At 44.0% G+C, this 13,083-nt stretch overlaps 1 protein-coding gene across 2 annotated transcripts in view; it reads left to right on the plus strand.

The window, feature by feature from the left end:
- ECPAS (Ecm29 proteasome adaptor and scaffold) overlaps nt 1–13,083 on the plus strand; it is a 67,633-nt gene that overhangs the window by 50,275 nt on the left and 4,275 nt on the right. For both annotated transcript variants that reach the window (XM_042787688.1, XM_042787687.1), the window contains exons 33-47: nt 838–885; nt 1,905–2,026; nt 3,169–3,319; nt 4,291–4,356; nt 6,235–6,324; nt 6,811–6,877; nt 7,620–7,711; nt 7,811–7,877; nt 8,113–8,304; nt 9,219–9,427; nt 9,927–9,970; nt 10,548–10,740; nt 11,369–11,513; nt 12,127–12,232; nt 12,389–12,477. In XM_042787688.1, the coding sequence (XP_042643622.1) occupies nt 838–885; nt 1,905–2,026; nt 3,169–3,319; nt 4,291–4,356; nt 6,235–6,324; nt 6,811–6,877; nt 7,620–7,711; nt 7,811–7,877; nt 8,113–8,304; nt 9,219–9,427; nt 9,927–9,970; nt 10,548–10,740; nt 11,369–11,513; nt 12,127–12,232; nt 12,389–12,477 (1,681 nt within the window). The remainder of the gene's footprint in view (nt 1–837; nt 886–1,904; nt 2,027–3,168; nt 3,320–4,290; nt 4,357–6,234; nt 6,325–6,810; nt 6,878–7,619; nt 7,712–7,810; nt 7,878–8,112; nt 8,305–9,218; nt 9,428–9,926; nt 9,971–10,547; nt 10,741–11,368; nt 11,514–12,126; nt 12,233–12,388; nt 12,478–13,083) is intronic.

Genomic DNA, 13,083 nt, shown 5'->3' on the forward strand with positions numbered 1-13,083 from the left:
TTTCATACTAGTAGATTTAGTGTGGTCAGAAATGTTTCTGGGCACAGAAACCAGCTGAGCAGTTTTGCCTCAGTGCTGATGAGCTGTAGTAGCCTCCAAAATAGAGCAACTGCTTGCAAAGTGCCTTTTGCGAAGGGTCCAGTTGCTGAATTTTACCTGGAAATGGCTTTGGACTGTCTGCTTGTGGCATGCCAGATTTTTGCAAAAAAAGGTCCTAAGACATTACCAGACCTGGTAATTGTGTTTCAGTACCCAGGAATATTGCTAGATACTGCTTAATTCATCAATACAAATAAAGTTAAAGGATCTGTTTGCTGGTGGTGTTGTGTGCCACCAGAGCTGCACTAATTTTACTGTTTGCTTTTAGTCCATCTTTCTCTAGTCCTAGACATTCAGTTGAGTAAAGTATCACTAAGCAACAGGCCCTATACTGAGGAAGGGGTAAAGCATACTCAAAGCACTATATACTTCTTTTTGCAGTAGAAGGTTGGGGTTTTTTGGGTTTGGGTTGGGGTTTATATTGTTTGTTTGGCATTTTTCTGATTTGTGGGATTTTTTCGTTTTGAAAAGGACGACCAATAAAATAATATCACAGAGAAAAATGTGAACAGAAGCACAGAGAACCTGGGGGTGTCAGGCAGGACTGTTAATTTGTTTGTCGTGGAGTAAACCAGATACTCAAACAGACCAAAGACAAAATTTCTTTGAAAGGCATTATATTAAATATTAGCCATTAATGCAGATTTGTCACTATTAGTGTTATACTTATTAATTAATATGAATCATTCTACAGAGGATGTAAAAATAGCAACAATGGATTGTTGACTTCTTTTTTAGGAGACCGTGCGAAAGGCAGCAGAACTAGCCCTAAAAACTTTAAGCAAGGTAAAATTCTAATTTCATCATTTGCACATGGAGACGTGTATGATTTTGATGTCGGGTAATTATTTACTATCATACCTGCAGGAGTGACCTGTTTACCATAGACTGTTGTCTTGAAAATATCTCTCATATAAGGTGCAGTTGTGATAAATGGAGCAGCCCCCTAGAAAGCAGTCATCATAAGCTCGACCACATACTCTTCTGTACTTTTCTTGATGCTGGTGAAGTTCTGCTGCTGGAGGATAATGCAATGCTAAATTCTATGCAACTAAAAGAGGGATATAAACAACATTTTTTTTTCCTCTGGTGTCCTTTTTTTCCTCCAACTAGGGGACGGGATTTAAGAAAACTTATGTAACTTCAACAGTTGACCAAGCCCAACTGTTGTAACTGTGTAACCTCACTGGTGTGAAACAAAGTCATCCAGTCTAGTGGTCCCTCTCTGATGCTGTTACTGACACAAGATTTTTGTGGGTGTAGTATGCATATCACTTAATGGTTTGTTAGGTATTCCTCTGAAAAGGTCACATCGGTGGAAATGGAAACAGATCTTAAGAGCTGTGTTTGAAATCACAACCTTGGCAATGCATGCAGCATGACATCTCAGTGGCACAAGGGGTGATCTGGTCCTAAAACCTTGCTGCAAATGCAGAATCTGTTCTAATCTGGTGCCTGCTGCTCTGCCCTGTGGAATGGTTGAATCCATGGGGTTGAGATAGACTGTCCCTCAACTCAGAGGTCATTTGGTTTGTCTCTTCACCCAGATGCAGGTCAAGGCCTGCAAGGCTCTGAATTTACCTTTTCTGGAAGCTGATCATAGCTGAAACTCATTTTAGGAATGTGTCTTTAGGTCTTAAATACATCCTGGAGGGGAGAATATAGGTGTAACAGAACCCGGGTTTGTCTGTAAGCAGTTGCTCTAGCTGCTATTGTCTCTTTCTGTCTGATGGAGAAGAAGCTTTAATGTAATCTGAGCAGGAGGTCTGTAAATGGTTGCAACACTGATTCTCGCCTGTCCCCAGGTCTGTGTGAAAATGTGTGATCCCTCTAAAGGAGCAGTGGGTCAGAAGACTATAGCTGTGTTGCTCCCTTGCCTCCTAGACAAAGGAATAGTAAGCACAGTTGCTGAAGTCCGATCTCTCAGGTTGGTTTTGTGTCATTTAAGTTCCCTGGGGGTCAGGTCATGATTTGTCTCAAAGATACCCAGCTTATTCACCTGAGTTGCAGAATGTTCTTTGTGTTTAAAGTGACAAGTTTCTCCCCAAAACATCTTTCCTGCTGAGTGCTTTTCTCACTGACTTGAAACAGCAGCACCAGGAACGCTACCTGTCTTTTGGGAGTATCTGGCCTCTCTGCAACTGCCCAGGTTCAGTTCCCAGCAGCAAGTTCCTTTCTCCCTGTGCAACTAGAAAACCGGTCTGCAAGAAGTTTGCTGCACTTGAGGCTGTTCTTCAGGACTGGCATGTCTCTTCTGCTTGCAAACAAAAAAATCCCATGGTAGTTTTTGAAACAGCCAGGTCTTATTTCATGACTGGTTGTGAGTAATGATAGCTCACATCTTAGAGGCAACTGCATTTGGTCACACTGTTCAAATACATTTTACGTCAAGTGACAGTACAATGTCCCTTGATGTGTAGGGACTTCATATTCTTGTCACTTTATCACCTTGTTTATTCCTTCATTTGCTTGAAGGACTGGCAAGCTGGAAAGTTCAGACCTGGAGTGTCTGGCCTTTGCAAAAATAATTTTATTAAACATGATTATCCAGGAAGGTTAGAAAACTCCTAACAAATTACAGGGAATATTTCTTGAATTTTTCCAACCCTTTTGAAGATATTAAAACATTTTGTCGAAATGTAGCCCAAGAGACATGGTCAGACTGGAACTGACAAGTGGATTTGAACGGATCATTGTAATTTGTTTTTTACTGGACAGAGACAATGGATGTTTCTGGGGTGGCTTTGCCCAGAACGTCTTTAAAACATGAAGATGTGTTATTCTTCTTACACCTCTCTGTAGTACTGCCTCTTTGACCATGCCCTTTGTGATACCTTGGTCAAAGTAAGTAATCTCTGTGCAAAATGTAACATTCTTCGGAAGATCAGGGCTAGGATGTGATTTTGCTTAAGTAGAAAAATACACACATTTTTGTTTGCAGGTAGATTTATATTGATGTATCTGAGATTTGAGTTGGCAATTTTGTTGGTATTGAATTAGAGTAGATGAGAGGTTTTTCAGCCAAGTTTGTGTGTTTGTCTGTTGACCTGTCCTTTGATCTTTTCCCAGCATTAACACACTTGTGAAGATCAGTAAAAGTGCTGGGTCTATGCTGAAACCTCATGCACCAAAACTTATCCCAGCCCTGCTGGAATCCTTGAGTGTGTTGGAGCCTCAAGTCCTCAATTATTTGAGTCTTTCTGCAACAGATCAGGAGAAAGTAAGTGCAGTTATAATGGGGAAGTATCAACAGAACAGAGATACAAAGATTTAATCTTCATTCAGTGAACAGAAAAATAGCAGATTTGGTTGAAAGGTGTTCAAAAATGCAAAGAGAAATAGCTAATAAGCTACTAAAAAAAGTTTTGTCATTGAAATATGGCTGGACAAATGAGGGGGTTTTTTTGGAGGGTTGGGATTTTTTTTCACTCACTAGACCACCACATATGTCAGAAAGTGAAGAACAATCTTAGTCAGAACTGTTGTTAAATGTCACTTCAGCTCCATGTACAACTGTGAAACAGGTGACGAGAAAGTCTGTAATAATTATCTGGAATGCACTTGGACTGTCAAACTTTGATGCTGTTTTTCCTGGGGTTTTAACTGCAGGATTTCTTACAACATAAATTAGGTGTGCCATAGCACTGTGGGTTGGTGTCCTTTAATCTCTCGCAAAGAAGCGTATTCATCAATAGCAGTCTTCTGGGAAAGTGACTGAAACCCACTGTTCAGAAGCAATTATAGCTAATTTCATTGTGGGAAGGGAAAGGGATCAAACTGCCCTTTGCAAATGAGAAAGGAATAAACAATAGGTCAGAGTGGGATTTTTTTGTCTTTTTGCCCATTTTTCTTTATTTATTTTTCAGTTGGTCGGTTAGTTGGGTTTGTTTGTTTGTTTTTTCTGGGGTTGAATGGTTTGGTTTTTTTGTTTTGGTTTGCTTTTTTTTTATGTTTCCATGATGTCAGGAGTGCATGTTATAGCTCCTGTACTACAGCTAGAACATCCATGTTCCTCTGAAAGGGACACGTTCATTGTCTGTAGGCATAATTATTTTCTGTCTGTATGCATCTGAAATAGGTTTTGGTTTGAATTTGTGAGGTAGTGAGTTATAGCGGATGTTGCCCTTTCCACTGTTTTCATGTTGAGTTTACACTTGGGTTTGTGTTTTTCTTTTTTTTTTTTTTTATTAGACTGCAATGGATAGTGCTAGACTTAGTGCTGTGAAGTCATCTCCCATGATGGAAACCATTAACATGGTAAGTACTTGATTCAGAAGGCTTTCAACGTGTAAGGTACGTTGTAGGAGAAGAGTAGGAATTGAAGTGGGAGCTCTACAGAATACGTCTTCAAGGTTCATTTTATTATTACATCTCCACGTGGATGTCTGTCCACCTTCTTTTTCATGTACTGATTTCTCATGCTGTTGCCACAGATTGCTCGTCAAATCAGTTGTGAATAACCTTGGCTCCGTTTGGAGTCAGACAGATTTCTATACCTGAAGACTTGCTTGCTGTGATGAAGAGGGCATCTTTCAACTGCTTTTCTTTGGATGGGGACTCAGCTGGTTCTGGATTATGCTAGCTGCCATTTCTCTTCATCTCTGTCCCACAATTCCACAATCGGCTTCTCACCTGGGCCTCCAACTGATGATAATCATTGTTCTTAAGGCACAAATGCTGTCCAACCATTGCCTCATGATGCCTTCGATCCCTACCTGGGCCTTGCCAGTGCTTTGATGGTGGAAGTGTTTAGAGAAAATGCTGCTATCACTGAAAGCACTGTCCGCAGCTGGTGTTTAGCACCATAGTTTCCTACTGCTGGAGGAGGAGTTGCTGATGCCCAGACACTGTGCTGTAGTGTCTGTCTTTGCAGAGCTCTCTGCCCTCTGTAAGAGCCTGTCCTTTCCCAAAGAAAAGACCCCTCTTTTGTGCTCAGGCACTGCACGCAGCCAGGGGCATGCAAGCAGGCAGAGGGTGTGAGCACTGAGCAAGTTTTAGGAGAAGCATAGCTACCAGAGCTATTCTTTGTTTCCTGTGCTTGTAGGAAAGTAACAACATCAAGCCCTCCTGTACATAACAGCATGTGGAGCTGCATTTTGGTGTCAGGTAGAGCACTCTCTATAAATAGTGTATAAAGCAGCTGGGAATGAAAGGCTCCATGTAAAAGTGTCCTCACTGCCAACCCGCAGACTGCAGCAGCTGCCACTGTCCCTCCTCCAGGCCATGCCTGTCCCCTGCCAGCCCGCAGGGGACAGTTGTCTGCCCTGACCAGTGCATGGGATTTCCTAGGAGAGAGGAGAGACAGCATGGCTTCCCCGGAGTAGTGTAAAGATGTCACAGTTTATGAGCAACCTTCTTTCTCTTCCTCTGTATTCTGGGGCTGGCTGGGAGATTACATGGTATAATGGATTCTTCCCTTCCCCATACCGGTGCAGAAAGGGGAAGTCACAGTTGATCTGAGTTCTGAAACTCGAAGAGGGTTACATTTTACATTCAGTTGGTATGTGATCCTTGAATTCGCTAGAGGATGGATGTCCCCTCTGCAGACACTGTGTTACACAGAGTGCTGGTAACATGAGGCTTTCTGTTTTCCCCAGTGGCATTTTGGGCATAGGAGATTAGAAGTGATACCAATAACATCCCTCATGTACCTTTATGTGATTTATACCACTTGTTTGTCTTGATCTGTTTAGAACTACCTTGACTAGTTTCATTTCATTGTCCAGTTGGGATGTGTTATTGCATCAGGGTTTCAGACAGTTGTGGGGAATGTTGGGGTTTGTCCTAAGATATGCACACCTTTGCATCTCTTTCCTTCCCCAAAAGGAGTTCTTGTTAGTGTGCTACTTTCAGCTTTCTAAAAACCTGGAATGTAGGAGTACATCAGTTTCAACAAATGATAATTTTAGCAGGGTCAGCTCAGCATAGAAGTGGGACAAGAGAATCTGTGTGTAGTGGAAGCCACTTTGTGGTGCCTTTTTCCCACCATGCAGCAACCTCTCATGATTCAGCTGAAGACCAGCCTGCAGAGCTGAGGCAGCCTCAGCTGCAAGTAGACCAACTTAAGTCTGCCACCATTACCTTTATTTTTAATTCTTTCCCCTGCCCTGCCTCCCATCCCTTGCCTTCCTCTAGAGCTTGCAGTATTTGGATGTGTCTGTCCTGGGTGAGCTGGTTCCTCGGCTGTGTGAACTGATCAGAAGTGGAGTAGGCCTTGGCACAAAGGTATGTCTGTGATTTTAATAGTTCATTTGGAAATGGAGAGGGGAACACAGAGCAGTGTCAACGTAAATGCAGTTCTTTTGACTGACTCTTAAACTGACAGCTTGGGCTCGTTCATACTGGAGTTGATTTATATCTGAGTCTCAATGCACCTACACTGATTTTCTGAATGTGTACTGCCTTAACCTCCCCTGGCCTACATGTCTGTTTATGAGTGCAGAAGGTTGTCCTTGATATCTGTAAATCTTCTAGGACCATCTGTCCTGAGTGTGGGTCCTGGAAAGCTTTTTGACTTCCTAATTCAATTCTTGTTATTCATTTGTTAAAAGCTGTTTTTCTGCTTCTACCCTTGGCTCCCAGCTTACTAGGGCAGAGGCTTGGTGGGCCTAGATCGTATCATACAAGTGCATTCAGCACTGCAGCAAGTATTAACAATAATAACGAGGGGTTAATATTGTTTTATCTTTATTTTCCTTTGCAATCTTCCAGGGAGGCTGTGCCAGTGTAATTGTGTCATTAACCACACAATGTCCTCAGGACTTAACACCTTATTCAGGTGAGGTTTCTTTCTAGTGTCAGGTTTTAAAGGTGCTTTTTGTTGCTATTCTTTAGGTAGTATTTCCTCCCTGTTGGCCCTTATTTTTATCACAAGAATGATCTTTACATGTGTATTTTCCTTAGACAGCCGTTTGAAATTGCCTTGTGACTAAGACTGGCATGCAGGGGGTGGGTCCTGGGGATGTTAAATACCTCACCGGGTTGGAAGAAGCAGAGGAAGGAGTTGAGGGAATCTGCCAGTACCTTGCAGGAACAGACAGAAGTATCTCTAAACTTCATTGGAGCATACTAGCAATACCTGTGTTAGTGCAGTGCTGTCAATAATCACTTGTTCCTTCAACTGGAGCTATGGGAAGGACCATAAACAGGGACTTTGCTTCCTTGGGTCTTAGTCTTCTCTTTACAGTTTATTGTGATTTGATAGCAGGAAGAAGGTCACCTTTCTGTTGCAAAATATAAATAAAGCTGAAAGCATGATCAGCTGTGGTGCTGGCATTCAGGAACGTTATCAGTCAAGGTGTGCAGGCTGAGGTGGGCAAAGCAGTGGCTTCTGCTGACCCTTGCTGTGTGATGCTGTGTACTTGTTTAAACATAAGGTCCAGACAGGCCTACAGCCCCACAAACATATGATGAAGAAAAATGCATCAGTTCAGACAATGTAATGAAATGCAGGCTATTGTAATTCTTGCCACAGCAATAAAAACATGATACTGTTGATAAAGCAAAGTCTCTTCCAACAGGCAAGCTTATGAGTGCTTTACTTAGTGGCCTGACTGATCGCAACAGCGTGATACAGAAATCTTTTGCCTTTGCAATGGGGCATCTAGTCCGGGTGAGTTGGGATTTGAGATGGTTTTAGGTTTTACTTTGCTTTTTTGTTGTTGGGGTGTTTTTAAGTGTTTGACTGATTTGAGTCTCTTCCCTGTTACAGACCTCCCGGGACAGTAGCACTGAGAAGCTGCTGCACAAACTCAGCAGTTGGTACATGGAGAAGGAAGGTATGTTGCTTTTGGGGTGTTCAGTTACAGAATATGGTGCAGAAAAAGTTCCTGGTGATAGCAAAAGCTGGAAAAGAAACATTTCTGTGTTGTGATGCTTGGTTTCATGGGCTGAAAAATTCCCATGCATCATTATACAATACTGTGTATTCCTCTGCCTCCCACGAGGCAGACCAAGCTGTTAAAGGAAAATCCTGCTTCCCAGTCATAACGTATGATTGTTTTGATCCTTCAGAGCCAGTTTACAGAGCAGGCTGTGCTTTAACTGTGCATGCTATGGGACGCTACAGTCCGGATGTAGTGAAGAACCATGCCAAACATGTGCTGCCATTGGCTTTTCTTGGCATACACGAGGTTCCTGATGAAGAGAAAGGAGAGAAAGAGAATTCTACTCTGTGGACTGAAGTTTGGCAGGAAAATGTACCTGGTAAGTCGCATTAAGAGTGGTAAAAGCTTTCTGGGAAGCATGGGACAAGAAATACCATGCTTTCTGCAAATCCAGTTTGGAAATACAGAGTTCTCATGGGAAGAGATTTGGGAAGCTTGTTTCCATTTTCTTTCTTGCTAAAGATGTCCTGTATGAGTTTTGACAGGTTAGGTTCTCTGTGGCTATTTAAAACAATTTCAGAGGTGTTGATTGCTGAGGATACACAGACACAGTCAGGAGAAGTATTGTAAGATTGTGAGGTACTGAATTCCACTGTAGTGTGGCCCCGATCATGGTGCAAATAGCTGGACATCTTTGGAAATTTTGATGCTAGCCTATAAGGGCTGCTGCATACTCTGAAGTTACTGGTGACTTTGGCCTGTGTCTTGGGATGGAGACCTCTCTGGTGAGGCCTGTGGTTTTAACTTCAATGAATGAATCTATGCTATAGAAGGGCTATTGTGCTGTGATTTCAGTATGTAGAAGAACATCTGGATGCATGGTGAAATGGTGTTGCAGGTTCCTTCTCTGACCTGATTTTGGATCTGGTCCCTTGGTCACCAGATTACTTTGCTAGAGTTTGGGAAAAGAGATGCAAAGTTTTCCAGTGATCAGTTCTTGGAAAAAAAAAAAAAAGTTATATTCCTTAGAAACAGGCTAACACAATGCCTGCGGTCTGCTCTCTGTCTGGATATGTGCTACAGATTTTCTTTGGAAGCACACAGAAAACAGAACCCGTCTTCAGTCAGCCTGGGAGGAATTATTCACCCCTCTGCCTGAAGTGGGCCTTGTTTATATGTTTCATGGGGAAAAAAAAAAAATCTGTAACTGCTTTTTTTTTTTTTTTTTTTAATAAGATCAGATTTTTATTTGTATTGTGGCAAAATTACAGTTTTCCCCTGTTTGACGTGCAGGTACTCAGGGTGGCATCAGGCTGTATATGGAGGAGTTGATAACCATTACGCAGAAGGCTCTGCAGTCCCAGTCCTGGAAGATGAAAGCCCAGGGAGCAGCTGCCATGGCATCAATTGCCAAACAGACAGGCTCCCTTGTGCCACCACATCTGGGAATAGTGCTCTCCGCACTGCTGCAGGGCCTGCCAGGGAGAACCTGGACTGGGAAGGTAAGAAAGGAACTGGCACCTCGTGGATGGTGTTGAACACCAGCATATGTGGCCCTTGTGCCAGGAAGTGCAATGTTCTGTGCTGCAGAGCAGCACGTGTCAGAGCTCTGGCTTAGGGAGTCTGGCTTTGCCCGGCATTCAGCAGATAGAAAAATGACTTGGAGGATAAGGAGATGAAGTTCAGATTGCTTTAGGAGTTGGGTTCCCACTTAGACTACTTCCACTGCACCATGTTCTAGTCTTGAGGGTTACTAGCTTGTGGTCAGAGGTGCTGCAAGCCCCCTTTCCATGACCAGTTCAGTGCAGATGGAAAGCAAAGTCCTCTGCAGCCTCTCCAGCAGGAGTGGCAGGAGCCAGACTTTGCTGCTCTAGGCTGGTGTCATAGGCATAATTTCTCCACTACCTCTCACAGCGAAGTACAAAGGTTTCCCCTCTGTGGCAGCACTGTGCCATTTGGCTCTGTAGCATTTCTCAGTAGTATCTGTTTTACTTGTTGCAGGAGGAGCTATTAAAGGCCATTGCCAGTGTCGTCTCTGCCTGCAAGTAAGTGTCTTGAAACAGTTTGTACTCTCAGGATCTGGGATCTCAAAAAGGGAATTGTTGCACAATGTTGTTGCCTGCCTGGTGCTAAGGAGACTCTAGAAAGTTCTGAACAACATCCTGACATCCCATCAGCATGTGAGGCATCTCTCTCCACTCCACTTGTCAATGTGTGGGTCACTGGTGAGAGCTGGGAGGGGCAACTGATGCTTCAGAGGGACTTGCAGAGGTAAATGATTGATTTAGGGCAAGAAAGAGGATGTGAAGAGGCTAGAATTGCTAAAAAGAAAGAAGAGACTGAGGGAAAAGTTGGACATCTTAAAGGGGAAAAGAGAGGAAAAGGTAGAAGAGGAGTGAGGGGGGAAAGTGCATTCAAAATATATGGGGAAAGACAGGAAAGAAAAATGGGGAGAACAGACAAGGTAAGAATGAAGAACAGCAGCAGAGTGTAACTTCACTTACAACTGTTGGTAGGCCACCCTGTGCCCAGACACAGGAATTACTTCCTGTCTGTGGGAAAAGCAGTGTTTGGGAAGGGATTAATGTGGGTCTGATAGTTTCTGTGTGCCTTGTGTCTCAGTGCAGAGCTGCAGAAGTCAGTGCCGGGCCAGCCCACTGTCAGTGATATTGTCCAGGCTGTCCTGAAAGAGTGTCGGAAAGAGAACCTGAAGTATAAGATGGTGGCACTGTGTTGTGCAGCCGGGGTGCTGCAGGCAACAAAGGAAGACCGGTTCCAGGAGCTGGCAGATATCATCTTTCCCATGATAAAGAAGGTGACTGTTCAGCTTCTTGAGTTTTCCCTCTTTCAAACAAAAACACCCAAGTGGTGACAGTCTGGCTGATGCTGGATGCATGCCAGGCTTCTGCCCAGAAGGCTGCTGGTGTGAGGAATACCCCGCACTTAGCCAGATCCTTGGTGGGGCTGAATACCAGACTGTTGATGAGCCCTGGGGCGGTTGTACCTGTTCTGCCCAAATTCTGAATTAGCCCCAACTGTTCTGTAGGCAGAGTCCTTCCTGTGGTGTCCAGCACTGCTCCAATACAGCATTAAAAGTTAATTCCTGGCTGCTCTACAGGCAGCAAGAGACTCATAGGAAGCTGTGTAGAGTGCTTCTGTTTAGTATCTGCAGTGCTTTGCAGCTCTGCAAGTGGGACTTGTATAGCACAGGCAGATGTTTGGATGCAAGGCCACGCAGCCTGCTGTGCGCTTCAGCAGGCTGCTGATAGCACCAGAGCTGCCAGTGGCCAAGGGGGCCTGTGCTCCATCTGCCTGGAAGCACTGACTGGCGACACGGGCTGATGTGCACAGACTGCAAGGGAAGACTGCGTTACACTGGAGTGTGTGGCTAGCCTGCCCTCATCCTACTGTCCATCATACCTTCCCCTCCATGGTCTCTGCAGAACTCTCTTGAGAGCATGGGCACAGGTTTACCAAAGCATGATGAAGAGGACGAGGACATGAGGGAGAAAGAGGTGCAGATGGAGTCCCTGATCTGTGCCTTCGAGACCCTGGGCAAAGCCTGGCCAAGGAGCCCGGAGACGCAGCGTAAGTGCAGAGCAAACTCTGGGATCAAACTGTTTCCTCTTAGAATGAGGAAGGGGAGGAGGGAGGGACCTGGACATCACGTGGTGAGTGGGGAGACTTTTGAGGGGGTGTGGGATCTTGCTGCCAGCAGCTTACAAGGTCTTCAGTGGGAAAGCTGCCCCAACAGCTTTCCCATGCAGTAGCCCATCCTTGGGGAAATTCTTTTACTGTTGTCTTAAATTCACTTCAAACCGTTATAAGTTTGTGGAGACATACAGGATGGATGAGATGACTTGTCTAATCAAAAGCAGCCTAGTTCTGCTACTTACATTTATGTTTGCATCAAAGCTGGTGCAAGGTGGAAGAACTAGGTATATCTGAGAAAAAACGGGTTGCTTTTATTAACATGCCAGAATGTGTAGTGCAGCTGTTTATCTTCCAGTGTTTGTTAATGAGAGTGTTGATGTGGCAAAGATTTTCAGGGTCACATGTTACAGGATGTTGACTTGGTCATATGACGTGACTAACTTGATGTCACTTGAAGAGAAACACAAGGAACACCTGGGAGACAGAGCAGGAAGTGTTCCGCTCTGCCTTTCCCCGTGGTAACACAGTGACATCCTTCTTTCTGCAGGGTGCTACCGCCGGGAGTTTTGCAAGTTAATGTGTGACCGTCTGAAACTCAGCACGTGGAAAGTGCAGCTTGGAGTGCTACAAGCCATGAATGCCTACTTTCAAGGGTAATTCTCCTTTCTACAGTCCACTTTGATGATGTTTTTCTTTGTTGCTTCAGACTGCTCAGTGAAATTGAGGATGACACTGGATTCTCGGAGGAAGTTGAGCAGACTTCTGTCCCAGTGATGCAGGGTGTCTGACAGTGGTTTTGCGTTTGACAGGTTAATGCTTTTCGATGAGGAGCACTCTGACCCAGTGGCTTTGACAGAAATACTGTTGGAAACCTGTTCATCTATCACCCATTCTTTAGGTAAATGGACTTTTCCTGGTTTGTAGTTGATGATGAATTGCTTGTTAATACATTCCTCTGGGGGTTGGCTGGTAGAGGAAGTGCAGAATAAGCATAAACTGTCAGAGATAACATTTTGCCCTTCCTTGGACTGCGCCATGATAATTCTGATGTTGCAGTAGCTGTACAGTATCATGCAGGGTGCTGTTCAAGAGAAATAAATTCCTCTGGTGCGATAGAGCTTTGAAAGAGAAGGAAGAGGCAGACAGCAGACTGTATAACCTCTCAGGAGTGCAAATTAGACAAGTAGTAATTTTCTCTATGCAGAAGATGGACCCCACCTAACCAAACTGTTGCCAATATAATGAAACAAGTTTTTCTTCTCCACAATTCAGACTTCTTGGATACACATGCACAGTTTTCTCAGCCGGTGCATGAACCTCCAAGGCTTTGAGGCAGTTTGTGCTCTGCACAAGTGAAACACCCATGGGGATATAAGTGCTACCTGTGTAAAGTTGACAGTTGCGTGGCTGTTTATTACTTCAGTAGTGTTCCCACTTGTCCTGTGACTGTAACAGTGCCCCAAGACTCCTCATCATGCATGTGGCTCTTGTTTATGGTGTACCT

The sequence above is a fragment of the Tyto alba genome, unplaced genomic scaffold (assembly GCF_018691265.1).
Source record: "Tyto alba isolate M040663 unplaced genomic scaffold, T.alba_DEE_v4.0 Super-Scaffold_13, whole genome shotgun sequence".
Classification (NCBI taxonomy): domain Eukaryota; kingdom Metazoa; phylum Chordata; class Aves; order Strigiformes; family Tytonidae; genus Tyto; species Tyto alba.